The sequence below is a fragment of the Bubalus kerabau genome, chromosome 19, assembly GCF_029407905.1.
Source record: "Bubalus kerabau isolate K-KA32 ecotype Philippines breed swamp buffalo chromosome 19, PCC_UOA_SB_1v2, whole genome shotgun sequence".
NCBI classification, from domain to species: Eukaryota; Metazoa; Chordata; class Mammalia; order Artiodactyla; family Bovidae; genus Bubalus; species Bubalus kerabau.
Window position 1 is genome coordinate 49,660,575 of NC_073642.1, and position 27,760 is coordinate 49,688,334.

General features: G+C 38.6%; 3 protein-coding genes across 4 annotated transcripts in view; 2 read left to right on the top strand and 1 right to left on the bottom strand.

The window, feature by feature from the left end:
* Nucleotides 1-4,335: 4,335 nt before the first annotated feature.
* On the bottom strand, nt 4,336-16,416 carry TRAPPC6B (trafficking protein particle complex subunit 6B). 2 transcript variants are annotated; one of them, XM_055556353.1, is made up of 6 exons: nt 16,058-16,416; nt 10,195-10,262; nt 9,156-9,273; nt 8,113-8,196; nt 6,332-6,425; nt 4,336-5,490 (listed from the first exon to the last, which is right to left on the bottom strand). In XM_055556353.1, the coding sequence occupies exons 1-6, from the start codon at nt 16,136-16,138 to the stop codon at nt 5,459-5,461; spliced, it is 477 nt and encodes a 158-aa protein (XP_055412328.1). In that variant the 5' UTR covers nt 16,139-16,416; the 3' UTR covers nt 4,336-5,458. The 2 variants fall into 2 exon arrangements, with proteins under 2 accessions (XP_055412328.1, XP_055412329.1); XM_055556354.1 differs by lacking the exon at nt 16,058-16,416 and adding an exon at nt 15,939-16,001.
* The window catches only part of LOC129633935 (melanoma inhibitory activity protein 2-like), a 48,385-nt gene continuing 36,839 nt past the window's right edge, over nt 16,215-27,760 (top strand). Inside the window, 2 exon segments of the mRNA XM_055555896.1 lie at nt 16,215-16,277; nt 16,399-16,582. Coding sequence (XP_055411871.1) covers nt 16,215-16,277; nt 16,399-16,582 — 247 coding nt within the window.
* On the top strand, nt 20,038-27,131 carry PNN (pinin, desmosome associated protein). Its single transcript, XM_055556351.1, has 9 exons — nt 20,038-20,333; nt 20,996-21,067; nt 21,450-21,518; nt 22,040-22,112; nt 22,229-22,323; nt 22,482-22,557; nt 23,561-23,716; nt 23,793-23,931; nt 24,671-27,131. The coding sequence occupies exons 1-9, from the start codon at nt 20,221-20,223 to the stop codon at nt 26,035-26,037; spliced, it is 2,160 nt and encodes a 719-aa protein (XP_055412326.1). The 5' UTR covers nt 20,038-20,220; the 3' UTR covers nt 26,038-27,131.

Below are 27,760 nucleotides of genomic sequence, written 5' to 3' on the forward strand. Positions count from 1 at the left end.
CACACAGAAGAATTAACATTCCTGAGGACCAGAAACAAAAAACGCAATTTTGCATGTACAGAAGACAAGTGGTATACAAAACTGTTTTAATGCTGTTATACCTCTGTTTTCCAGCAAGCTATAGGTCTCTAATATTTAACTGAAAACTTATTTTTGTAATAACTTAACTTGGCATAAGGATATTTTTAGGAATGTAGAAACAAGGTATTTTAAGTCACAAATATAATTAGGCAGACTACCAATATAGCTGAAGGGTTTATCAAGTCTAACAAATAAAAGTGTCTTCTGATGTTAATGAGAAATTGAAGAGGAAAATTTTTCCAACTTTTTGACACAGAAATGCTTTAAGTTCATTGAGAAATTACACATTTTAAATACATAATTTAGAGGTAATTATTTTGAAAATAATAGCTACCATACACTAGTTTAATCAGGTCTGTGGGGGTATGGACCAGATAAATTGGATTGCACCTTTTTTTTTTTTTTTCACATAAAGGAATCCAAATTGGAAAAGAAGTAAAACTCTCACTATTTGCAGATGACATGATCCTCTACATAGAAAACCCTAAAGACTCCACCAGAAAATTACTAGAACTAATCAATGATTATAGTAAAGTTGCAGGATATAAAATCAACACACAGAAATCCCTTGCATTCCTATACACTAATAATGAGAAAACAGAAATTAAGGAAACAATTCCATTCACCATTGCAACAGAAAGAATAAAATACTTAGGAATATATCTACCCAAAGAAACTAAAGACCAAATATAGAAAACTATAAAACACTGGTGAAAGAAATCAAAGAGGACACTAATAGATGGAGAAATACACCATGTTCATGGATTGGAAGAATCAATATAGTGAAAATGAGTATACTACCCAAAGCAATCTATAGATTCAATGCAATCCCTATCAAGCTACCAACGGTACTCTTCACAGAGCTAGAACAAATAATTTCACAATTTGTATGGAAATACAAAAAACCTCAAATAGCCAAAGCTATCTTGAGAAAGAAGAATGGAACTGGAGGAATCAACCTACCTGACTTCAGGCTCTCCTACAAAGCCACAATCGTCAAGACAGTATGGTACTGGCACAAAGACAGAAATATAGATCAATGGAACAAAATAGAAAGCCCAGAGATAAATCCACGCACCTATGGACACCTTATCTTTGACAAAGGAGGCAAGAATCTACAATGGACTAAAGACAATCTCTTTAACAAGTGGTGCTGGGAAAACTGGTCAACCACTTGTAAAAGAATGAAACTAGACCACTTTCTAACACCATACACAAAAATAAACTCAAAATGGATTAAAGATCTAAACGTAAGACCAGAAACTATAAAACTCCTAGAGGAGAACCTAGGCAAAACACTCTCCAACATATATCACAGCAGGATCCTCTATGACCCACCTCCCAGAATATTGGAAATAAAAGCAAAAATAAACAAATGGGACCTAATTAAACTTAAAAGCTTCTGCACAACAAAGGAAACTATTAGCAAAGTGAAAAGACAACCTTCAGAATGGGAGAAAATAATAGCAAATGAAGCAACTGACAAAACAACTAATCTCAAAAATATACAAGCAACTCCTACAGCTCAATTCCAGAAAAATAAATGACCCAATCAAAAAATGGGCCAAAGAACTAAATAGACATTTCTCCAAAGAAGACATACAGATGGCTAACAAACACATGAAAAGATGCTCAACATCACTCATTATCAGAGAAATGCAAATCAAAACCACTATGAGGTACCATTTCACGCCAGTCAGAATGGCTGTGACCCAAAAGTCTACAAGCAATAAATGCTGGAGAGGGTGTGGAGAAAAGGGAACCCTCTTACACTGTTGGTGGGAATGCAAACTAGTACAGCCACTATGGAGAACAGTGTGGAGATTCCTTAAAAAACTGGAAATAGAACTGCCTTATGACCCAGCAATCCCACTGCTGGGCATACACACTGAGGAAACCAGAAGGGAAAGAGACACGTGTACCCCAAGGTTCATAGCAGCGCTGTTTGTAATAGCCAGGACATGGAAGCAACCTAGATGTCCATCAGCAGATGAATGGATAAGAAAGCTGTGGTACATATACACAATGGAGTATTACTCAGCCATTAAAAAGAATACATTTGAATCAGTTCTAATGAGGTGGATGAAATGAGCCTATTATACATAGTGAAGTAAGCCAGAAAGAAAAACACCAATACAGTATACTACCGCATATATATGGAATTTAGAAAGATGGTAACAATAACCCTGTATACGCGACAGCAAAAGAGACACTGATGTATAGAACAGTCTTTTGGACTCTGTGGGAGAGGGAGAGGGTGGGATGATTTGGGAGAATGGCATTGAAACATGTATAATATCATATATGAAACAAGTTGCCAGTCCAGGTCGATGCATGATACTGGATGCTTGGGGCTGGTGCACTGGGACGACCCAGAGGGATGGTATGGGGAGTGAGGAGGGAGGAGGGTTCAGGATGGGGAACACATGTATACCTGTGGCGGATTCATTTCAATATTTGGCAAAACCAATACAATATTGTAAAGGTTAAAAAAAAAAAAAAAAAGAAATATCTCAACCGGAAAAAAAAAAAAAGATTCATTACTTCTTTTGGTCAGGAGGACATTATGCATTCATTAAATTGTGTTTGTACTTTTATTGTACGCATTTTTTTTTTTTAAAGATAAGATTATTTCATCTGTGTCTCTTAGCAGAATAAGTCAGTTAGAGACTGAACTAGATGAAAAGTGGTTCAAGTTACCATCTGGGGACAAAAATAATAAAAATGCATTAGAAACTGAGAAAGACGAGTATAGCAGTATATAGTAGAAAAGCAGCCCAAATGGACCGAGACAAGTTCTGCTGACATCTCCAGGCTTAAGTTCCTTTATAGAGGTTTGGCTAGTAGACAAGGGTTGAACTGTCATCATGGTTAGAATAGGCCACTGACTACAGTTTATAAAAACTAGTTTATAAAGCTACCTACAGTTTGTCATTCATACAGTATATTTACTTTTGAAACATACATCTGCTCTTCAACACAAGTTTACTGTTCACTTAGGGCTGTTGATGACTATAATTAAAATATAGTTGTACAGAAAGATACCCCCAAAAAATCTTTATTGTGGGATTACTTTAAACTGTACAATTTACTTATAACTTGGATACACTCAATAGTCATGTATATTTATGTTTATAATATGTATTTTATATATTGCATGTGTGGTATCCTGTAAAAAAAACTTTCTAAGACCAATTAACATCATTCCATGTAAGCAAATACATACAGCTCTATTTCATCCTTTTTACTGGCTGTACATTATTTCCTTGTTTGCCAGTACAAATCAAGTGCCATCAATGAATATAAGCAAATAGTGAAAATCCTTATACATACAATGAACCTTTAGGTTGGTTCCACTTCTTGGCTATTAATAATGCTGCAGTGAACATGGGAATGCAAATAACTCTTTAACATCCTGATTTAAATTATTTGTAATAAATACTCTATAAAGTGGGATTGCTGGAATATATAGTAGTTCTACTTTTAAATTTTTGTGAAATCTTCCATAGTGGCTGTATCATTTTAACATTCCCACTGAGAGTGCAAAGGGTTCCAATTTCTTCATATTCTTGCCAACACACATTTTCTGGTTTGGGTTTTTTTAATGGCCATCCTAACTGGTGTGGGGTAGTAACTAATGGTGGTTTTGATATGCATTTCCCTCATTGGTCATGATGCTTAGCATCTTCATGGACCTGTGTATCGTATAAGGGTCCAGTTCCATTCTTTTGCATGTGGATGTGTGTTCAGTTTTCCCAGTACCATTTCTTAAAGATATGCTATTAATTTTTTCTACTATTTTGCTTTATTTGATTTTCTACAAGTCTTGAAAAGGCCTTCTCTACTACAAGATCATAAAACCTCATATTGTCTCTAGCACCTCATGGTTTTATTGTTTTAAATGTAAACCTTTGTCTTCCCCTCCCCCTATAGAAAAAAGAAAATTCAATATTCCCATACTGTTTCTCGTATAACCTAACTTTTGCCTCACCTCTACCAAGACAGGCTTAATTTTTGGCTACAAGTGTTGGCACTAATGGTAAAGAATCTGCTTGCCAATGCAGGAAACACAAGAGATGCAGGTTCTGTCCGTGGATTGGGAAGATCTGCTGGAGAAGGAAATGGCACCCAAGTCCAATATTCTTGCCTGGAGAATTCTATAGACAGAGGAGCCTGGCGGGCCACAGTCCATGGGGTCGCAAAGAGTCAGACACAACTGAGCACACACACACACAACAAAATACACAAAAGGGAGACTGAACAATACAAGGAATTTATTATAAAAGAAAAAGTCCAAAGGTATAGCAGTTCCAGGATTGATTAGTTCAAGAGCACAATTCAAGTGCTTTCTATCTGCACCTGCCATCCTCATATGATAGCTTTCATCTCCATGCTTGTCCTTTCATGATCATCAGATGAAAGAAGAGATAAGAGATACACTAGATGAGCACTGACCTCAACCCACAGAAGCTTATGGGCCCATGAATACTGGTGTGACTATCGCTTCATCCACCCTCCTGCCCTTGGGGAAGACTAAAAGTAAGGGGAAAAAATACAGATGTTAGAATCTTCACCAGCACTTCCACATATGGAGAGAGACACGGAAAGTCAAAACTGTTAACAGGAGTAAGTATAACAATTCCTTCCTCAAATACCTATTATTCTTTGGCTCTGGAGTCACTGATTTCACATCTGTATCCCACTTTATCTAGATCTATATTTTACTTTATTACATTAATAGAGCTTTCAAGAACTGAATTATATGAAAGTAAAATAAAGTTTTAAAGCAATTTAGGCAGTTAAATATGATATATCACACACAACACACAATATATATAATGAAATCCTTATACATGCATAAAAACTTAATAGAAATAAATTATAAGCAATAATATAATAAAGTTTAAAATTTAGTGTACTATTTGCTTTTTTAATAACTAAAACTCATAAACCAAAATTTGTTCATTTTTACACAAATATCTGGTTGGTGCATACTTTTCTTTATACTAATTTACCAAACCCTGAGTTTTGCTTCTCCATTTCTGGTTAGATATGTATCACTCTTAAGCAAATAAAAATGTTTAAATAAGGGTCCTGCATTGGTGTTTAGTTATTTGAAATTAGGTTTTCATTCTGAATAGTTTCAGTGAAATGTATGTTATAGTAGAATGTCTCTACCTGCTTTAAGGTCTGTCTTGAATTGATAAAATACAACCTTCCTCCTGCTTAAGAGTGCATCTTTCATTATACAAGTTAGCAAATAGCTTATATCAGTACAAATGTCCAACAATGTAATTAAATCATTGCCATCTGAAATACTTTATACAGGAGTAATTTATCTCTTTACACTAGTAAAGCCTTGCATTTCAGTAGGTTCTTACAGCTTCTGTATCATCACTTGAAATTTACCTAAAAAGGAAAACATGAAAATCATTTTGATTTCAGGTAAAAGGTAAACATGTCTAAACATCCGTTTTCTGCTCTATTTAATAAGTTGTTTCAATCAAGAAACTTGCTATATCAAATGACTTTTCACACTTTGATAAAGTCAGTTTCATTTTTATCATGATGCTCTGGTTTGGGAATGAGTGCCTTTGTTTCTCTGATTTCTGTATTTTAGGTATTTCATTGCTAATTACTATGAATAGAAAGGAAATAGAGTGATGCTCAAGCCAATTTTATTCTTGGTTAGTAGCTGTGGTGAAGAGATTTTTGAAAAGGAGTTTAGTGATAAAAGACTGCTGCTGCTGCTAAGTCGCTTCAGTCGTGTCTGACTCTGTGTGACCCCATAGACAGCAGCCCACAAGGCTCCTCCGTCTCTGGGATTCTCCAGGCAAGAATACTGGAGTGGGTTGCCATTTCCTTCTCCAGATAAAAGACTAGTTGGCTTTATCTAACGTTATATAATAGATGTATTTGAGAAAATTTTAAAAAATCTTCAAAATTATAAGGAAATTTGCTATCTTAAAATTTTCCTTTAAAAATTAAGAGTCACCCTTTAAGTTGTCGTATAAATTGACATTTCCTTAGCACATTTTCTTAAATCATTGTCTATTATGAATTTAAAAATCATTGACTATAAATATAAGTATGCTACATATTACTACATTGTGTTAAAACTGACAAGAGTAAAATGAAACGGTTTTAGCATTTTAAATGTCCTCTAAGTAACAAAAACAAGAAACAAAGAACACCAGACGTGATAAATAATGGCTAAAAATGTTTGTTAAGAAATGTGAAGTCAACTTACAGGCAGGCATTGAAGATACTTCAGCTGTTACAATACTTTTTATCCCCAAGTTTGATAAGCCACCTCTGATTAAGCCACATGTAAATGCTAAATACTAAAAGGAACAAAAGTGTAAAAAGTATTAAGGATTTACTAAGACAGTAAAGGTATTGATAAATACGACATTTAGTTAAACCTTGATGTTAATAAGTCACTTATTTGGAAAAGCTGTATAATAATTTTTCAAATTATTAAAAATTCTTATTATTAGATTTCCCAGCTCCTTGGCAACTAAACACGGACACATGACTTAAGCTCAGTCAACTCACTGGTCTAGTCCATGACCCTGACTCTACAGTGAGTGACAAAAACAAGCTGGAAACAGGTTAGAATTAGTTCTAGAGACAGCAAAGGTGGCTTGTGTCTACCATCAGTGCTGCCTGAAGGATGCTAACTAGGCTCCTTGTGGAGTGATCTGGCTGCTTTAACTTCCCATGGTGCCTTTTTTTCCTCTTTAATTTTGGCCACACCATGTTGCATGGGTTGTGGGATCACAGTTCCCTGACCAGGGACTGAACCTGGGCCACAGCAAATCCTAACTACTAAATCACCAGGATATTCCCCTAACCATGGTTCTTGCCTGTTTTCTGAGCCTTCCCATCAATTCTGTAAGCTAACTAATATGATTCCATTCAATCAAGATTGGTTTCTGCTTTCCACAACCAAGAATCTTGACTTGTTCAAGACTTATAGCCTGCCACAACAAAGACTTATCCAGTTTAAAGGATCAAAGTGCCAATGTTGACAAACTCTGCTAAGGAAACAAGGAAATAGGACTAAGCCAGAGCAGAGACAGCACAAAAATGAGAACCCAAAATCAAACAGTCCAAGGTATTTTATCATCTACATTTTTGTATTGCATGATATTCAATAATATGTATGAATAATACAGAAATTATTTTATAATATACATAAATGGGTACTGATAGGTAATCAGATATGAAATCATGAAATTATAAACTGGGAGAGAACTTAGCGATTGTGTATAATATACTGTTACAATCAATTTTATTAATAAGGAAACTAAGGTCAAGAGGGGAGCTATAAGTTGTGGAGTTAGCTTAAAATCTAGATTTATTTGGTCCCAAGTTCATCCTCTTCCCACTATACTAAACTGCCTTTGTGTTAGATAATTTAGGTGTGGACAAATTTTACAGATAAAAAGCAGCTTTTACATACTGCCCAATGTATTTTAATCATTTCAAAGGAACCTTTATATTAAAACTTGTCAGCTTTTCTGTAATACATCTGGCCTATTTATTTATTCCTACTTGAGACTGAAAAAAAATACATGAAACCCTGAAATGCAGTTATACTTAATACAAAACATATATTCTTAGAAACAAATATTAACTATATTAAAATTTTTTTTAATTTACTGATGGAGATTGTAAATATGAACTCCGAGGTGAATAATTTTGTATAGGTAATACCAGTTTTTTAAGCTTGAGTATCTTTTCTGATGTATCCATACTATATTTGAGAATCTTATCATTAATCTACATTTTTAATGGCATTTAAACTACAGTGTTTCTTGAATTGGTCATCATAAGCCTACTTAGTTACAAGTTAATATAAACTATTTCAATATGATAAATATCTTTCTATTTCATAGAGAAGTATTTAGACAAAAGGAACAATTTAAAAACATTTTGAATTCAAGTCTGTTATTAGCATTATACTTTTCCCTACATTTCTACTTGTTTCATAATAAAAAACCAATCTTTTATTCTATTAAATACCTTTGATGCATGTTCTAAATATTGTTTTCCTGCAGACATTTGAGTAAGTAGGCGAAATTTGTTGTCCTGAAGTACATAGATGCCCTGTCCCAAAAATAGAAAAACATCCAAAGTCAATGTAATCTGTACTCTTCCCTTCAAAACAATTTAAGAATTTTTAAAAGTTATTAAAACTCTCCCTTCCATTGGTCAAATTTTCTTTATACAAAGAAGTGTTGCAGTGTTCAAGTTGAAGAGTTGTTCATCATTTATAACACTAATATTTACTGAATACTTTAAAGATACTAAAGATACAAAGATACATAAAACAGTTCCTATCCTTAAAGAATTCAGTCTCGTGTGAAAGAATCAAAAATACATTCTAGGTGAAATTAGCAGCTATATCTAATTAACTCATACCTTGAAAGCCAATAATTAGAGTCACTTTTCCCCCTAAGCATTTCAAGTACTTCTAGGCTAAGGCTGATGTTATTTGAAAAAATGAATTCTACTGGTAGCTAAGAGATAACATTATTTTCATTTTTTATACTTCAGTAAATGCCAAATATATTCTAAGTATCTCCTAGAATTTACAAAATAAGTCAATTTTTGCATAATCTCTCAGGCAGCCTATCAACTTTTATATTAACAAAATATTTTAAGAATAAAAAATACAATGGCAACTGAACAGGCAAGAATTACAATGAGACTTCAGGAATTACTTGAAAGACAGAAATGTGATATATCTGTGGTTCTGCATATTATCACCACTAAGTAATAATAATGAAAGAACCAAGCCCTAAAACTGTTATCATTCTGATATTTGCTATTTTTTAAAACTTAAAATTTTATTGAGAGAAAGGGACAGCTGTCATTATAGATAACTGCCCTTGTCTTTATTCACTATACCCTATTAGAGAAAAAAAGTGATGATGTATTAATAACATAGAAACATTCCTAAGTTGCTGAGAAATTAAGTTTTATATAACAAGTAAATCACTAAAATAGGACATTTATATTAAGATAAAGGACTTTAAAAAATAGGCCTTAATTTATCTAAATACCTGATGATTTGTCCTTAGATTGTCGATTTGTTTCTTGAATACTGTAGTCCAAAAATCTTTACAAATGAACTTCATGATATCTAACTCATCCTTGAACCTTGCAGTATCTTTTGTAAACCTAAAAAGATCAACTAGAAGTAATACAGTACTTTTCATCCAGAGAAAGCAGGAGGGGCAAATTATTCACTAATTTGCAAATGCCACAATAGCACTGAACATTTACTAACAGTCATAAAGTGATAAGCACCAAGCAAAGTAGTTCCCATTTCAGTGAATTCACATTCTGTTATATAATGATGGGCTAAAATTAGTCTAACAGTAAGCAATTTTAGGTACAGCTGACATTTTTTTTAAAAAAGCTGAGCATGATCATGGTACTGTTATAATTTGAAAGAAAGAGTGGTCGCTCAGTCGTGTCCGACTCCTTGCGACCCATGGACTGTTGCTTGCCAGACTCCTCTGTCCATGGGATTTTCCAGGTAAGAATACTGGAGTGGGTTGCCATTTCCTTCTCCAGGAGATCTTCCCAATCCAGGGATCGAACCCAGGTCTCCTGCATTGCAGGTGGATTCTTTACCACCTGAGCCATGAAGGAAGATCAGGAAAATATAAGAGTTCAGTTATTTCAGATAGGGAGAAAAGAATACTATAAGAAATTGATCTGTAAGTTTGAAGATGATCACATGCATAAACAGAGACTAAGGTACGCATTTAAACCATATTCCATTTAGGATAAAGAACCTACTAGCTTAAGTAGGAAATGCAACAAGATTTTAGTTGTTTCAGCACTCCAAAGTTTTGAGGAAAAAAATTTAAAACAAATACATATTTTCTTCAAATTTTGAAACATGAAAGTTGGATAACTGAGTTAAAATAGCATCAGACCTAAAAAGAAATTTCAATCTGTGAATAAAGAACAGAGAATAAATAAAATTTAGGAATTAAAATGAAAGTTCTCAAGTTTTATGCAATCTTTTGAAATGGATCATCTTTGTTCATAACCTACCTGGAAGAAAATTTTCAAATCCATACTGCTCACCTTTCTATCAATCCTTGTCCCACTCGAAACCCCATGTTTTCCAGTTTAGTTATACAGCGTCCATTTTCCTATTTAAAAAAATAATAGTTTTGAATAATTTTAGAATGCTAGAATGTAAATATTTCACTGAAACATTGTGAGAAAAAGTGAATTACAGGTCATATTTGAATTTTCTTAATCATTTTCATAAAGCAATAAGATAAACAGAGAACTGTTACTACTTTTCAGAAATGCCAAAGCCTCTTCCCAGTTACTCTTCCTGCTTTCCCTGGCTTTTTCCATTTTCAACTATTCTTTCCGTTATAAAACTGAAGTCAAGGTATCGCTTTTGACTTTTTTCTGTCATTCCCTTTGTGCTGTCACTAAGTTCTAAGTTCTGCTTCAAAATGTCTCTTAGAGTCATCCAAGCTTTCCATTTCCCAGTGTATCTTAGGTGGTGACCCCACCATCCTATTTCTGGAATCATGCAATTGCCTCACTCTTCCTTTGACAATCTCATCCACTCTTAAGGCTTTAAATACCACCCATGTCAAAGACTCTCAAAATTCTCTGGATGACCTACAAAGCCCTATACAATCCAGACTCCTGTGCCTCTCTAACCCCACCTCCTCTTCTTCATTCACTCCATCCAGCTTCACTGATTTCCTTGCTGTCCTTAAACATGCCAGGCAGGCTCCAGGCAGCTCTCCATCTAGATACTCACGTGACCACCTCACTGGCTTTAGGTCTTCACTCACATGTCATCATCTCAATGAGGCTAATTTCAGTCTTTTAAAACTACAGTATCATTCCACTTCAGAAACTACCTAATGATTCTCAAAGTGTGTCCCAAGACTAGCAACATCAGCATCACATGGGAACTTGCAAAAATTGCAAATTCTGTAACCCCACCCCCAATTCAGTGAATCAGAAACTGTAGGTATGGGTCAGTAACCTGTGTTTTAAGAAGCCCTCCAAAAGTGATTCTGATGCTCTAATTTCTCTGCTTAATTTGTCTCCAAGAACTTCTTTCACTATTTAACCTAATATACATTTTACTAATTTTATACTGTTCGTATTCCTCTATCCCCACCTACTAGAATACAGCAACAAGAGGGCAAGAAATTTTATATATTTTAAAGCCTTTGTCTTCCATTAACACCACAAGCCTCATTATCTGCTGAACTTTCTTCTAAGTACTCCACTAACAGGGCTGACTGCTGCTGCTGCTGCTAAGTCGCTTCAGTCGTGTCTGACTCTGTGCGACCCCATAGACGGAAGCCCACCAGGCTCCCCTGTCCCTGGGATTCTCCAGGCAAGAACATGAGTGGGTTGCCATTTCCTTCTCCAATGCATGAAAGTGAAAAGTGAAAAAGAAGTCGCTTTGTTGTGTCTGACTCTTAGCGACCCCGTGGACTACAGCCTACCAGGCTCCTCCATCCATGGGATTTTCCAAGCAAGAGTACTGGAGTGGATTGCCATAACTACTAAATCTTTATTTCTAGTACAGATTTTAGCAGACACAATCATCTAGCGGTCCCATTGTGTGCATGCTCAGTTGTGTCCAACTCTTTGCAACCCCGTTGACTGTTGCCCATCAGGCTCCTCTGTCTGGGATTCTCCAGGCAAGAATACTGGAGTGGGTTGCCATGCCTTCCTCCAGGGGATCTTCCCAACCCAGAGATCGAACCCATGTCTCCTGCGTCTCCTGGGTTGCAGGTGGATTCTTTACCACTAGCGCCACCTGGGAAGCCCCAAGGTCCCACAGGCCCCTTAAATACGGCATGTTCAAAATGATATTATCTTAGCATCCTCAGCTTGTTCTGCCTCCAAAATTCTTTAACCTCATTAATGGCACCACTATCTATCTAGTTACTACAACCAGACAACTTCCATTTCCTTCACCTCTGTGCTGCCAAGCCTACACACACATTGCAGTCCTGTGGAGCCTGTCACGTACATGCTTTTCCAAATCCATCTTCTGTCTCCTGACTGCTTAAATTAGCTCTTAACCTTTCTCTCCTGGTCTTCAGTTAGGGCCTTCCAACTGATCTCCTTGTCTCTAGTTTTTTCTTCTTTGATTTATTTTCTGTATTTATGCTATAGACTTTCTAAAAACCAAATTGTGTTGTTTCTCCATTGGACCATACAGCACCACTCTGTTAATTTCCACACCCGTTTCCAAACATGCTCAGGTAGAATGACCTGTAAATCATGATGCTCTTTGTGAAACAATCTACTCTTTGTAGAATCACCCAGGAATATATTGATAAGCAGGAAATACGCTTATATGCAGACATTCTCAAATCTTAACTATGAATCACATGAACTTGAATTAAGCCCAAGGAAAACCTTCTGATGTTGCTACTTGCTCATTTACTTTGGCATCTATGAGTGCTCACTACTAAGTATCAAATTTTTAAGAAAAACTTAGGAATATTTTATCCATTAGTGTAAAAAAAAATGATTCCCAATAAATTGCTAAATGTCCAGTTATTCAATTATTAGATTTAATACCTCTTCGGCACAGTTGGAAAATTATTGATTTGAAGTGTGAGAATATTAGTCTTTTCCTTGATATCACTTAAATTTATGACTTCATGTCTAAAAAGATATATAAAGACCATCTCTGGATGATAGAATTAGGTCTTTTGTTTACATTTTTTTATTATGAAAAATTTGAAGCACACTCAGAGACTTAACAAACCCTCATACACCGAGATGCCAGTATGGATTCTAATCATCAAGGCTACTACATAACTTTTTAAAAATCCTTTTTGCTTTTTGCACTTACAATTTTTTCCCCACCATACACAAACTGCAATAGGAAAAGAAAGTTATTTTTAATGATTCAAAACTTTTGGATTTCCTTTCTCTTATAGGACTAGCACATCTCTCAAAATTATCAGTCACGATTAGAACAACCGTTTTGTTTTATTTTGGCTAACCCATTGAGCGGGGGAAAGGGATTTTTAAAAAAGGTTTTCCTGGGCAAGAGCTGAAAGAGGGAAAGAAAGTAGAAGAGAGCAGAATGAAGCAAGCTGATGCATATGTGGTGGGGCAGGGAGCAGGGATTTTATGATAAAAGAGTAAAAGAGGTGTGTTACTAATTATTCTCTGGGGAAAAGGATTTAAGGAAAGCTAAGTCCCTTGGACTGCAAGGAGATCCAACCAGTCCATTCTGAAGGAGATCAGCCCTGGGATTTCTTTGGAAGGAATGATGCTAAAGCTGAAACTCCAGTACTTTGGCCACCTCATGGGAAGAGTTGACTCATTGGAAAAGACTCTGATGCTGGGAGGGATTGGGGGCAGGAGAAGGGGCCGACAGAGGACGAGATGGCTGGATGGCATCACTGACTCGATGGACGTGAGTCTGAGTGAACTCCGGGATTTGGTGATAGACAGGGAGGCCTGGCTTGCTGCGATTCATGGGGTCGCAAAGAGTCGGACACGATTGAGCGAATGAACTGAACTGAACTGAACTCTACACAAACACAAATGTCTGCCATTAAGCACTACTGCTACTGCTACTGCTAAGTCGCTTCAGTCGTGTCCGACTCTGTGCGACCCCATAGATGGCAGCCCACCAGGCTCCCCGTCCCTGGGATTCTCCAGGCAAGAACACTGGAGTGGGTTGCCATTTCCTTCTCCAATGCATGAAGGTGAAAAGTGAAAGTGAAGTAGCTCAGTCCTGTCTGACTCTGAGTGACCCCATGGACTGCAGCCTACTGGGCTCCTCCGTCCACAGGATTTTCCAGGCAAGAGTACTGGAGTGGGGTGCCATCGCCTTCTCCAGCCATTAAGCACTAGCACTTAGCAAAGATGCTAAACATTAACTACTGGTTGTTAAAGTCAAAAGTGTGTAATTTGGAAAAAATCTCTTATTACTGATGGAACTGAATAATAGACTTTGTGGGATTCCCTGGTGGTTCTGTGGTTAGGACTCACTGCCGAGGGCGTGAGTTCAGTCTGGGAACTAAGATCCTGCATGCTGCAAGCTGTGGCCCCCCCAAAAAAATAAAGGGATAAAATTTGCTTTATTTCCAATACTCTTCCTGATGTCTTCCTATTAATATCTCTAATGCATAATTAATGCCAAAGACTGAATGTATCTCCCCAAAATTTGTTTGTTGAAATCCTAACCCCCAGATGGTATTAGAAGGTAGGGGCCTTGGGAAATGATTCTGTCTTGAGGGTGGAGCCCTCAAGAAAAACATTAGTGCCTGTAAAAAAGATACCCCAGAGAGCTAGCTAGTCCCTTTCCACCATGTGAGCAGACAGCCAAAACACATCTATCTATAAACCAGGAGGAGGCTTTCACCAGACACTGAATTTTCTGGTGCCTTGACTGTACTTCCCAGCCTTCAGAACTGTGAGAAATGAATTTCTGTATAAATCACTTTGGCATCTTTGTTTACAGCCCCCTAAAACAGATAGTATCCTGCTTATAGTTCACAAACTGACAGTACCTCTTCCTGGATGTCCTAAGGTGCCACAAATTCAACCAGTCCAAAACAATTCAGTATCTTCACCTCTTCTTTATTCCTTCTCCATCCAACCCAGCGGCTCAAGCTAAACACCTGGGGATAATTTTCAATTCTCATTCCTATACCTAATCAACTCTTAAGAGATTCGGCCTCCTATCTCTCAAACCGCTCTCTCCTCTTCTCTTTATCCAGATCTTCATCATCTCCTGCCTGGACTCCTATAATAATGGAGCTTCTCACTACAAAAGGTTCCCTCTCCAGTCCAAAGAATACTTTAATCTTTCTGAAATGCAAATGGACTGTGTCATTCTTTTTAAAAATCATCCACTGAGAAGGTCCATATTTTTAATCATACAAGGTTCTTTCTAGCTTCAGCTTTCAACAGTTTTCACTCTCCACCTATTCAATCTAGACACAGTGAATACTCATATTCACTCATAAATATGTAGGTGTATTATAATACTCATAAATATGTAGGCATATTTAAATACTCTATACCTTTCATTCCACTATGACTTTTCCTTTGCCTAGGATGCTTGTCCTGCCCTTACTTTCTACCCCTCTTTATCAACAGCATTATAAAAACTAGAGCTTCTGACCTGAGCATGACTTTAGAATACTTTATATATGAAATCCTACAACTCCATTATTTCATACCACCCAATACTGTTAATTATTCATTGAACCCACATTCCCCAATGACTGTAAGGCAGGGACTTCATCTTATTAATATAAGTGTCAGGCCCACAATACACTTAACATATTTTCTAAATGAATCAGTTAGTGATTAGAAGTAACTTCCAGAAGAATGGGGCCATTGTTTCCTTCTTCATTACTATATCCTCAGCGTCCAGCTCTGACATATAAAGCACACTAAATTTTTTACATTGTGTTTCCTAATCATAGTAACACATGCAAAGTTTCCTTTGCTTCGACCTCAAATCTCATTAACCTTCTTTCTCTGAGTTTCCTGGAGTGTTAGAGAGGGTTAGGGATGTGGAGGGAGGGACAGGATTCTCTGGCTAGGAGAGGTCTGTCCAGTGGACAACTGGGAACTGCTGGAAGTGACACTGGAATTAAGTAGGGGTGCCAAAATCAGCAGTTAACTCTGCAGCAAAGCAGGGCAGGGACAACACATGGAAGGGACGAAACTAAGAAAATCTGTGGCCTGCCAGACACAGATACGGGACTGGACAAAAAAGTATCATAGAGTAGAAGACACAAAGAGACAAGAATGCAAGACTGAAGACAGCTGACAGGTTCTAAGGCTTAGGATACCTGAAGGTGGACCAATTTGTCTACACTTCTGGAGGAGACGCGTGGCATGCGATAGGACAGGGGTTGAAGGAAAGAACTGAGTGGAAACAAGGAGTGTCAGGGCGTGTGGCAGCACTCACCACCTCCCCCTGCTCCGCGGACTTGTACACTCCAGACACCATCTCGTTATGCAGAAGCAAAAACAACGCCTCGTCCGCCATTTCCTGTTTATTTTTCCAAGCTCGGGGTTTCGGCTCCCGTTTGGGTCCCGCTTAGGGATTCTGGAGAGCGCCCCAAATGCTTGGACAGCTACGCGGCTGGCTCAGTCCGCGGCCGGGCCCAGTCCGCGGCCGGGCCCTCGTTGCTAGGAGACCAGGAATCCCCGCAGCTTCCTGAAGGTTGGTAATGGAGCGAGTCTGGTCCTGGGGCGAGCTCACCCCAGGGCCACTCAGCCCTACGGCTGAACGGGAGAGTCTGACAGCAACGGGAACCAAACCCAGCCCGTGGAGACCCGTTCCGGCCCCTAGGCGGGGAGGTGAAAAAACAACATCCGGTCCCCTCTACCCCGGCATTCCGCCAGCTCTATGGTCACAGAGTTCCTTCCCGGGGTGAACCGCTGGCGCCGATAGGAGGAAGGATTTCTCGTGTGCTAAATGGCGAAGTTGGTAAGATAAGAGAAGGGCTCCCGCAGCCATCTCTGTTAATTTGTTTTGTTAGAACTGACAACAATGTCTAATAGCTTCATTAAAAGCTTCCACTTCTGCTATATGTTCCTAAATATGAAAAGTTGTAAGGAGTGAATAAATCATGTTTTCAGGCTGTAAATTTTAGATTGGTGATGGACAGGGAAGCCTGACGTGCTGCAGTGCATGCAGAGTCGGACACGACTGAGGACTGAACTGAACTGATACATTTTAGGTATACTGAGAAATTATCCCAAACTGGAGTGGGTTGCCATTTCCTTCTCCAGGGGATCTTTCCGACCAGGAATTGAACCCGGGTCTCCCGCATTGTAGGCAGACGCTTTACCATCTGAGCCACCAGGGAAGTCCAGGTGTAAGATTTAGAGCCATTTTGGCCGCCAGGAAGTTTACTGGGAGTAAGGGACAAAGTGGATGGAGTAAGGAAAGAACAGGGAAATTTTAATCAGAAAATGCAAATAAAAGACTTCAGAAATGCGACGTCACTGTGGGATGGAGTTCATATAAGAATCTATGGTGGATGTGGGACAACCGCTGCAGACGTGCAAATACAAATGTTAGACCATATGCACATTTTAAATTTGGCAAACTTTGGCTTAAACGTGTTGCTGCGCCTATGATTAGTTCTTTTCTTAGCAACTTAAGAGATTTTTTGCCCAATGAATTCATTGCTTCCCTCAAAAGTAACGCTGAGTTTCTCAAATTGTTAACCTTTCAACTCTTCATATCCTTTAATAAAATTTAAGACCATGTACCATAATTGGAATTGAAGTGGGTTTGTTTTGTTTTTAAACATGTCCCTTCTAACGTTTCAATCGGTTTTTTCAACCACCACAAAAGCATATGTTTCAACAAACCCTTTGAAAATAGACTAATTTTGAAGAGTATTTTGTAATCTTAATCTTGATTTTTCCAGCACTAAAATTTCCCATTTGTGAAATCAGGTCCTTTATGTCCAATTGTATTCTCCCTCGTCACCACTAGCAAGGTCAAAGATTAGGCAAAAATTTGGTGTCTTACTAAGGTCGATTTTTCAAACCAAGTAACGGTGTCTTCAGATATTTTGGAGACTAGAGGGGAAACTAATACTTATCGAGCATTACTAAATGTTGGACGTGGCATTCTACTGATTAACCCCCGTAAATGAGAGTTAAATTTCCCCAGGATGTTAGTAATAGATTCTAAGGAAGTAGGACTAGATCCTACCTTTTTGGCTGACTCTAAAAGCATCTTCCCATGGAAACACTGTTACACTTTGTGGCACTATTACCACACTCAGGTTCCAAGTACTGCCTACTACACAGGATTGTGATAAGGATCAATGAGACTAAGCATGCTCACAATCAGTTCAGTTCAGTTCAATTGCTCAGTCCTGTCCAACTCTTTGTGACCCCATGGATTGCAACATACTAGGCCTCCCTGTCCATCACCAACTCAAGGAGTTTACTCAAACTCATGTCCATCGAGTTGGTGAAGCCATCCAACCATCTCCTCTGCCTTCAATCTTTCCCAGCATCCGGGTCTTTTCAAATGGGTCAGTTCTTTGCATCAGGTGGCCATAGTATTGGAGTTTCAGCTTCAGCATCAGTCCTTCCAATGAATATTCAGGACTGATTTCCTTTAGGATGGACTGGTTGGGTCTCCTTGCTGTCCAAGGGACTCACAAGAGTCTTCTCCAACACCACAGTTCAAAAGCATCAATTCTTTGAGGCTCAGCTTTCTTTATAGTCCAACTCTCAAATCCATACGTGACTACTGGAAAAACTGTAGCTTTCACTAGGTGGACCTTTGTTGGGAAAGTAGTGTCTCTGCTTTTTAATAAGCTGTCTAGGTTGGTCGTAACTTTTCTTCCAAGAAGCAACTGTCTTTTAATTTCATGGCTGCAGTCACCATCTGCAGTGATTGCTCACAATCAGAACCATGTAATTTTTTTTTTCCATACCACAGCTGCAAGCAGAATTTTAGTTCTCCAAACAGGGATCAAACCTGAGCCCCCTGCAGTGGAAGTTTAGGAGTCTTAACCACTGCACCACCAAAGAAGTCCCAGAATCATTTAGTTATTTATCAAGACTCATCCTTCTTGGCTTCCCAGGTGGTGCTAGTGGTAAAGAACCTGCCGGCCAATGCAGGAGATCCCTGGATCAGGAAGACTCCCTGGAGGAGGGAACGGCAATCCACTCCAGTATTCTTGCCTAGAGATTCCCATGGACAGAGGGGCTTGAGGCTATAGGCCATAGAGTTGCAAAGGCATGACTGAGCACACACGCATCCTTTTTACCCAGCTTTACATTTTCTTTTTTTGTATCGCACTTAACCCATTTCTACCACGTTTTACAACTTACTTATGCTTTTATCTGTCTCCTCATTCTTCCCATTGCCAAACTCCTTGTGGGCAGATACTGTATTGTACAGTGACTATCCAAGTGCCTGGCACACAGTAGGCATTTCATAAATATCTTTTGAATGCATAAGTACCGGAAGCATCTTTGCTTCCTGAGAAGCCTACAAACTTCGTGGAAGCAGAAACCACAGCTATCTTGCTCCAGGATTTTTCCAGAGTCCAGATTAACAGATCAAGAATTTTTAAGGATTGTATGAATTTAATAGTAACTCGGATTAAATACTGATGGCCCGCTAAGCTTAGTGCAAGGATGCCTGGCTAACGAATGAAGGATGAGAACACAAAGATTATCCATAACATTGTTCTTCAGAACCCATTTTAAACCAACCAGCTGCAGCCTAGCTGTAGAGGCTAATACCCGTTATCGTCGCTCTTTTTTTTTTTTTTTTTTAGTACAGCCCTGCACATGATCTGATCATTTTTTTTGTAGTCCAGTCTGGCACTGGTCTGATCATAGGATGATTCTGGGCCGGCGTGACCTAAGGACAGTTACATTATCTCCAGACTCAATTTCCTTATCAGTAATAACAAGCCTGAATAACAAGTTTATTCAAGCCTTTGGCTCGTGGGGGATAATGCACGTAAAGTGTTTCACAGAGTACAAAATAATTGTTAGCTACTAGGAGGAATGACTTTTCCTCTTCCTTCACTCGCGCCCCTCCGCTCTTTTAAGGTTTAACCTAATCAAGAGAAGTCTGCGCCCCGCCCACCGCCTCTCTGGGCATGCGCACCAACGGAATGGCCGCACCCTGTCCTAATCAAATAATTTACCAGGGGAATACGGGAAAATAGGCTCGCCTGAACCCTACTCTGAGGGGATCAGGTAGTAAAACGATAAGAGGCACGTCATCTACAGGTTAAAAGGTCCAGGAAGACCCCGCTCTCCTCACCAGAAGAGCTGGGCCGCGAACCCACGTCTCCGAGGACCCAGGTACTCAAACCCGCCCCGGCTCTGCGCTAGAAGCGGAGCCCAGCCACCCGCAGCTAATTGGGGAGGGAGGGGATCCCTGCCTCACTTTTCATTGGCCCAGAGTCACAAAGGCCGGCAGTTTCTCCCCCTTCCGGTTGCTGAGTGGTTGAGGCCAAAATACAACTCCTTTTGCCATTGGCTGCGTCCACCTGTCAGTCTTCTGGCGTCTTGCGGCGCGACACAGGCAGGCGCGGCCTATAGAGCAGTCTCGAAGCCTGCTGCAGGGAGAAGATGGCGGTCGCAGTGAGAACTTTGCAGGAGCAGCTAGAAAAGGCCAAAGAGAGCCTAAAGAATGTGGATGAGAATATTCGCAAGCTCACCGGGCGGGATCCGAATGACGTGAGGTAAGGAGTGGATGGGAAATGCTGGCTCCCAGAGGCGGCCGTGAAGCCGGGGTGAATTGGGGGCGGGGAGGGCGGTCAGCCCTGAGAAGACTGGAACATCGAGGCCTGTTCCCGGGCAGCCGTGGGACCCTGTCCTCGCTGAGGTGGGAATTTCCAAGGCCTTCAGCGTTAAGTCCTGGGTCTTGGGTGCGTGAGGAAGGAGAGCGGAGCCTGAGTGCGCTGGGATGGCCTCCCGTCCTGTGGGAAGGCCGGGACTGCCGATTCCCGCCCTCGGTCCCGCAGGCCCGGAACTGCAGCACAAAGCCTTCCTCCTTCCGGGCCACCCGATTCAGGGCTGGCCCTGGGACCTTCCGGGGACGCGGTCCGCCTCCTCCCCCTCCGGCTCTTGCCCACGTGCAACTTTCTTTGGGTTGGTGAAATTTGAACCTGCCTCAGGCCTGTTAACGTGTAGTGATGTTGAGATAAACACAATTTTGTGAAACTGGTCTTGGGAAAACGAGGAAGTTAGTAAAGTGCTTCTTGCCGTGTTTCAAACACGTGGGTTTGAAACCGTCATCTTAGAATATTTCTGTTTATTTTCTCTTGATGGTGAACCGCACCCGTTGAACTGTTCGGTGCCGTTAGAAACGATTGTTGGACTGATTTGTAAATTTATTTTGTAGGCCCATCCAAGCCAGGTTGCTCGCCCTTTCTGGTCCTGGTGGAGGTAGAGGACGTGGTAGTTTATTGCTGAGGTAAGAGTTCCTTAAAATGTAATCCATTGGTACTGTACTAAATGAATCGGTTTAAGCAAATTTCGTGCTAGAGCCAGTGTTAAGAAAAGTTTCGTTTGTTTGAAGCTGTGATTAGCTGTAGTTTTCTGTATAGTTATTTTCATTTACATTTATAGCTAGAGATTGAAGAATATAGTAACTGTATCAGTTATGTGCAAACTTAATTTATTCTCATAGATCTAAAAGAAATGCTATAAAAACATCCATCTTGAAGTAAATGCCCATTTGAGGTTCCTTTATTTGGAAGAGGAGTTTTTAATAACAGCATTAAATTATCTCCTTAAATAGAAATAACCATTTTTCTTAATTTTCATATGCTTTATGTTGGACATTTGTATTGCAGGCGTGGATTCTCAGATAGTGGAGGAGGACCCCCAGCCAAACAGAGAGACCTTGAAGGGGCAGTCAGTAGGTATGTTGGAGGACAAGATTCTGGAAGCATACTTTATTTTATGAGGTAGAATATAAATATTTAATATTGTTGAATTGAGTTGTATTAGAATTGAGTAGTATATCACTTACTCTGAGTCTTTTCACTTGGTATTTGACTGAACTGAGACAGCCAGTATCCCTCAAAACTCAGTTCTTCATGGCAGTAACAGAAATCTTAGCACATGGAGAAGGAAATGGCAACCCACTCCAGTACTCTTGCCTGGAAAAGTCCATGGACAGAGGAGCCTGGCAGGCTGCAGTCCATGGGGTTACATGACTGAGCAAGCATGCACGATAGAGATTGGAGGGAGATGGGTTGGTAGCAATAAACTGGTAGAATTAAAAAAAGAAAGCACAGTAAAGGTCAGGAGAAAGATAAGATGGAATAGATAGTCAGTTTGTGTTATTTTCCTGTCTTACACTACAAAAGCTTAACTGGGTTGAGAGCTATAAGAGATCAAAGTTTGAATTGGCCTTTTTAAATTCCCTTTCCTATGTCAGGCTGGGAGGGGAGCGTCGGACTCGACGAGAATCACGCCAAGAAAGCGACCCAGAGGATGATGATGTTAAGAAGGTAATTGAGATTAAAAGAACTTCATAGAGGGTGAATATAGTATTTTCACCTTACTACATTTAGTAGAGTACTACCCGTATGTTAGTTAAATTACTGAGATTTCTTTTCTCCTACAGCCAGCTTTGCAGTCTTCAGTTGTAGCTACCTCCAAAGAGCGCACTCGGAGAGACCTTATCCAGGATCAAAATATGGATGAAAAGGGAAAGCAAAGGTATCTTAAGTATCTTTCTGGAGGAAAACAACTCTTGTTAAATAATGAAATTTTAAGAAAATTTTAGGAATTGTTCAAGTGTCTACTGTGCTTCTTTTAGGACATGGCAGGCTTAAATGAAGTAGAACCTTTTGAAATTGGATTTTATTTTTCTTTAGGAACCGGCGAATATTTGGCTTGTTGATGGGCACCCTTCAGAAATTTAAACAAGAATCCACTGTTGCTACTGAAAGGGTATTTATGCAGTTTTTCTTTTGCTTCCTTTATTAAGCTGTCAGAGTAGTTGATTATGTGTTAAATGTTTTAAAAAATCTTAAGATTTAATTGCAAGATTAATAAAGTGAACTGATATTTCCTGAGGGAAAAAGATTTAATTGCCAGCCTAAAATGAAGCTAAGAAAAAACTTAAAACTTTCTCAAGTTGTTATTAACTGGTTCTTTCTGAGGTGCTGTTAAGTAACTTAGTGAACTTTTCTTTGTTGTTCAGTGAGCCTAATTTGACTCAGGAGAACCTGGATTCAGGTTTCAGCTCTATAGCAGTCTCATTTTCAGGACTTGGGCAAAGTCTCTCCATTTCTTCAGGCCTTATAGTACTTTCTTTCAAACAGCAAGTTGAACTTGTTAATCATTGTAATTTATTAAGTAATTATAATTTCTAAAACACACTCAGGTACTCTAGAAGCAGAAGTATAAATTATATTCCCTGCTCTCCAGAGTTTATTTGTCCTATTTGTGGAAGTTTTTATTTTACTAAAGCTACAAAATTGTGTCCTTGGAGTTGAACACCAAGTTACTGCTTCTGAGGGGAGACGGGAGATAGCATTTCAGTTATAGGAAGTTAATAAAGTTTTATTTCAGAGAGAGTGAACTAGTTGTCTGTTCTAGGATATCACTTGTCTCCAGTTTTTTGCTTTGGAAAGAGTATCTGAAAATAACCTATAAAACAGTACTCTTCTCTTTCAGGTGAACTTTTAGGTTAAGTTTTTTTCATATATTGTGTTGGAATGGAATGCTAACTGATATTACAGCTAGCAGCTTTAAAATTTATATTTTTTACATGAAAAGGCTTCAGTCCCCATTTCCTGAAAGGGAAACTGCAGTCTGCTTCAGATGCCAAGTTTGAATTCACTGGTGTCCTGAATTACAGATGTGACACATGTTTGTAGACATCAGTAAAAGTGCAGTGTTTCACATCAGGGTGCATAATAAGCTTTTAAAGGTTATTGTTTATCCTTAGCAAAAGAGACGCCAGGAAATTGAACAAAAACTTGAAGTGCAGGCAGAAGAAGAAAGAAAACAGGTTGAAAATGAGAGGAGAGAACTGTTTGAAGAGAGACGTGCTAAACAGACAGAACTGCGGCTTTTGGAACAGAAGGTTGAGCTTGCGCAGCTGGTGAGTATATTTTGGAATTCTAAAATTGGTAATCCTTCATGTTGACAAAAGCACTGACCTTTTACCTTTTCTTTAGCAAGAAGAATGGAATGAGCATAATGCCAAGATAATTAAATATATCAGAACTAAAACAAAGCCCCATTTGTTCTATATTCCTGGAAGAATGTGTCCTGCTACCCAAAAATTAATAGAGGAGTCTCAGAGAAAAATGAATGGTAAGTGTAAAGAAGAGGTCCCTTGAAATTTCCTTAATGGGTAACACACTCATACATACATACATACTTATTTCATGTAGCAATTGGAATTCGTTAATGTTTTAGAAAGATATTAAGGTGCTAATGTGTTTGGAGTATAGGATCATTTGTTTCATGACAGATATTAGATACAGGAAACTTAACATATTAGGTGGTGCTTAATGCATGTTTGTTTCTAAAGCATTTGTGTGAGCTGACTTTTTTTGCTTGATACTCTTAGTAGCCAGGTTCAAATGCTGATGAATCAAGAAAAAGGTGAAGATTGTTGTAGTCTATACAGGAAGTATATACATGGAAGGGTAGATACCACTAAGATTGTGATTAGCTCATTTGTCTCTTTTTGGGATCAGAAAAATTAATTCATGATATGATACCATGAAACTGATTGTTTAAAAGAAGTTTTCTTCTTTTTTCATTTAGTCTGCAGTAAAATAGCAAAAGATTGTCCTGTTTTTCCATCAGTTAGATAATGTGTAGTTTTGTCTGCTACTGATTTCTTAAAGTGTTGAGGTTTCCAGTGTGCTTTTGTCATCTTGTATCAGTTTGGAATTACTTACTTGACATAATCAGTTTTGTTATCTCTTTGCAAAAAAGACATTTAGATAAAACTCCAGTGACATTTTGTGACCAGATGTCAAATTGTGACTTTGAATTTTTTAAATCTTAGTAAATTTTACACATGTAAATTTTTATTCTTTAGCTTTATTTGAAGGTAGACGCATCGAATTTGCAGAACAAATAAATAAAATGGAGGCTAGGCCTAGAAGACAATCAATGAAGGAGAAAGAGCATCAGGTGGTGGTGCGTAATGAAGAACAGAAGTCGGAACAAGAAGAGGGTAAGGTGGCTCAGCGAGAGGAAGAGTTGGAGGAGACAGGTAATCAGCACAATGATGTAGAAATAGAGGAAGCAGGAGAGGACGAGGAAAAGGAAATTGGTATAGTTCATAGTGATGGAGAGAAGGAACAGGAGGAGGAGGAACAAAAACAGGAAATGGAAGTAAAGATGGAGGAGGAAACTGAGGTAAGGGAAAGTGAAAAGCAGCAGGATAGTCAGCCTGAAGAAGTTATGGATGTGCTAGAGATGGTTGAGAGTGTCAAAAATGTAATTGCTGAGCAGGAGGTAATGGAAATCAATCAAGTTGAAAGCATAGAACCTTCAGAAAATGAAACTAGCAAAGAATTGGAGCCAGAAATGGAATTTGAAGTTGAGCCAGATAAAGAATGTAAATCTGTTTCTCCTGCAAAAGAGAATGCTAGTACTCTAGAAATGGAAAATGAGCCTGAGGAAAAAGAAGAAAAAGAATCTGAGCCCCAACCTGAGCCTATGGCTCAACCTCAGTCCCTGCCTCAGCCCCAGCCCCAATCTCAATCCCAGTCTCAGCCCCAACAAGTACTCCAGCCCCCACCTCTCTCTCAGCCTGAGACTTTGCCATTAGCTGTTTCTCAGCCACCACCTCAGGTTATTCAGGAGCAAGGGCATTTACCACCTGAGAGGAAGGAGTTTCTTGTAGAATCTATAAAACTCACGGAGGTGACAGAGCCAGTCCTGACGGTACATTCAGAGAGCAAGAACAAAACCAAAACTAGGAGCAGAAGTAGAGGTCGGGCTAGAAATAAAACAAGCAAGAGTAGAAGTCGAAGCAGTAGCAGTAGTAGTTCTAGTAGCAGTTCAACCAGTAGCAGCAGTGGAAGCAGTTCCAGCAGTGGCAGTAGCAGTAGTCGAAGTAGTTCCAGTAGCAGCTCCAGTACAAGTGGCAGCAGCAGTAGAGACAGTAGCAGCAGCACGACTAGCAGTAGTGAGAGTAGAAGTCGGAGTAGGGGCCGGGGGCATAACAGAGATAGGAAGCACAGAAGGAGCGTGGATCGGAAGCGAAGGGATGCTTCAGGACTAGAAAGAAGTCACAAGTCTGCAAAAGGAGGTAGTAGTAGAGATGCAAAAGGATCAAAGGATAAGAATTCCCGGTCTGACAGAAAGAGGTCTATATCAGAGAGTAGTCGATCAGGCAAAAGATCTTCAAGAAGTGAAAGAGACCGAAAATCAGACAGGAAAGACAAGAGGCGTTAATGGAAGAAGCCAGGCTTTCTTAGCCTATTCTTTGCAGCAGAAGATTTCTTGATGAGTTAAAAGGATTACCTTTCCTTGTAAGGAGAATGCTGCCTTAAGAATTGCATGTTGTAAAAATTTTTTTGGAAAATACAGACTGTTTGTTTACCAGACACTCTTGTACTTTTGCATAATTTTGTAAGAGTTATTTATCAAAATTATGTGAGGTTCCAAAATATGTAAAAACAATAATAATAAAAAAAGATTAACATCCCTTGTCATCTTTTTTAAATATCCTATACTCTTCAGTAAGAATCTGTATATTTTAATAGGTAAATCTTAAAGTCTGTTCCCTTCTGTATCATACATTGCTTTTGTAGAAATAAATGTGCATTTGTTTCATTAGCTTTGGGATGTCCTCGTTGACGCTTGTATAATAAATACCCTCTTGATACCATTTTCAGCTTTTATCACTAGATACTAAACATGATTAGAATGTTTTTGAAGGTTTCATCACTTTTATTTGCCTTAGACAATTATTTTTAGTTGTCAAAGTCAGATCTTTCCAGCTTTGATGGGAACATAGTTTGTTCTCCTTCAAAATCACTTAGCACATTTTTCTAATCTCCCTTATTGTTTTGATCTAAGCATTTCCCCATTTTTTCCTGTTTTCTCGTATTTAAACCATATATTTGGTAGATAAAACAGTATGACTGGCATTTTCTTTATGATTATGGCAGCATCTTTGTGTCCATGGTTGCTTCTGTGATACAGCATATACATCTGTTAAAGAAAATAATCACTTTCTAGGGGAAGGAGGTAGAAAAGTATTTTCTAAACTTGGGTTTTAAGTTTGTGGTCTTGTCTTAACTTTTGTGTTGGCCCTATCTGAAACATGCCAATATGTGTTTTCAAGAATTTTTGTTTTAAGTATTTGTGTGAAAGTTTACAAAATGAAGGAACTTCATCTACACTTGAATCTGTAAGCAAGATAACACGCAAGTGGTACCAAATGATTATTTGTTGTTTTATAAATTTGTATGAATTTGGAGTATCTGTTGCCCATTACTATACATGTGCAAATAAATGTGGCTTAGACTTGTGTGACTGCTTAAGACTAGTACTTGTATTAACTTTTTGATGGTTTATACAAGAGAGCACTTAAATTGCAGATGGTCTTTTTTTTGAGTTCATAATTTTTTGTCGTGACTGTAGCTTTAGGCTTAATTTTGAATATTCATTATGCCTTCTCTTGACAAGAAAACGGTAAGAGTTAAAATGTCAACACATTTCCAGCATTATATAAATGTTAGTTAATGTGGTAAAAGAAAGATCTCTTTAAAAAATCCTTTCTTGGAGCAATTATTAAATAGTAAACGTGTAGATCTTCTCAAGCTGCAAAGCTACCTGCATCCCTGGGCCAGTTGTTTCTAACCAAGAGTCACTTTACCTAGGAATTGTAATGCTTTTCAGCATTACAGTATAAGCTTTATTTTCTTGTGTGCCATTATGGGGATAAGGTTGGTTAAACACTTAAAAGGGATAGCCATAGGACAACCTGATTCTTTTCTTAAAGCATCCTTGTTCGATGAATCTAAAATACTTATATGTATTAAGATCTTACACAAATTAAATGTTACTCATTTTTATCCATAAAATTTGAACTGTTGTCATGGTGCTTATACAGAAGATTATTTTGGGATTATAATGCATGAGGAGAAAAAAGGAAAAGATCTTTGGAATA

What these genes read in the sequence shown, in the direction of transcription:
- TRAPPC6B (XM_055556353.1), bottom strand. Translation starts at nt 16,138, where the DNA reads ATGGCGGACGAGGCGTTGTTTTTGCTTCTGCATAACGAGATGGTGTCT. An exon ending in GGACAAGGATTGATAGAAAG is followed by an intron (nt 9,274 to 10,194) that starts GTGAGCAGTATG and finishes TGATCTTTTTAG; the next exon opens with GTTTACAAAAGATACTGCAA. An exon ending in ATTTAGAACATGCATCAAAG is followed by an intron (nt 6,426 to 8,112) that starts GTATTTAATAGA and finishes TGTTCCTTTTAG; the next exon opens with TATTTAGCATTTACATGTGG.
- PNN (XM_055556351.1), top strand. Translation starts at nt 20,221, where the DNA reads ATGGCGGTCGCAGTGAGAACTTTGCAGGAGCAGCTAGAAAAGGCCAAA. An exon ending in CGTGGTAGTTTATTGCTGAG is followed by an intron (nt 21,068 to 21,449) that starts GTAAGAGTTCCT and finishes TTTGTATTGCAG; the next exon opens with GCGTGGATTCTCAGATAGTG. An exon ending in CCACTGTTGCTACTGAAAGG is followed by an intron (nt 22,558 to 23,560) that starts GTATTTATGCAG and finishes GTTTATCCTTAG; the next exon opens with CAAAAGAGACGCCAGGAAAT.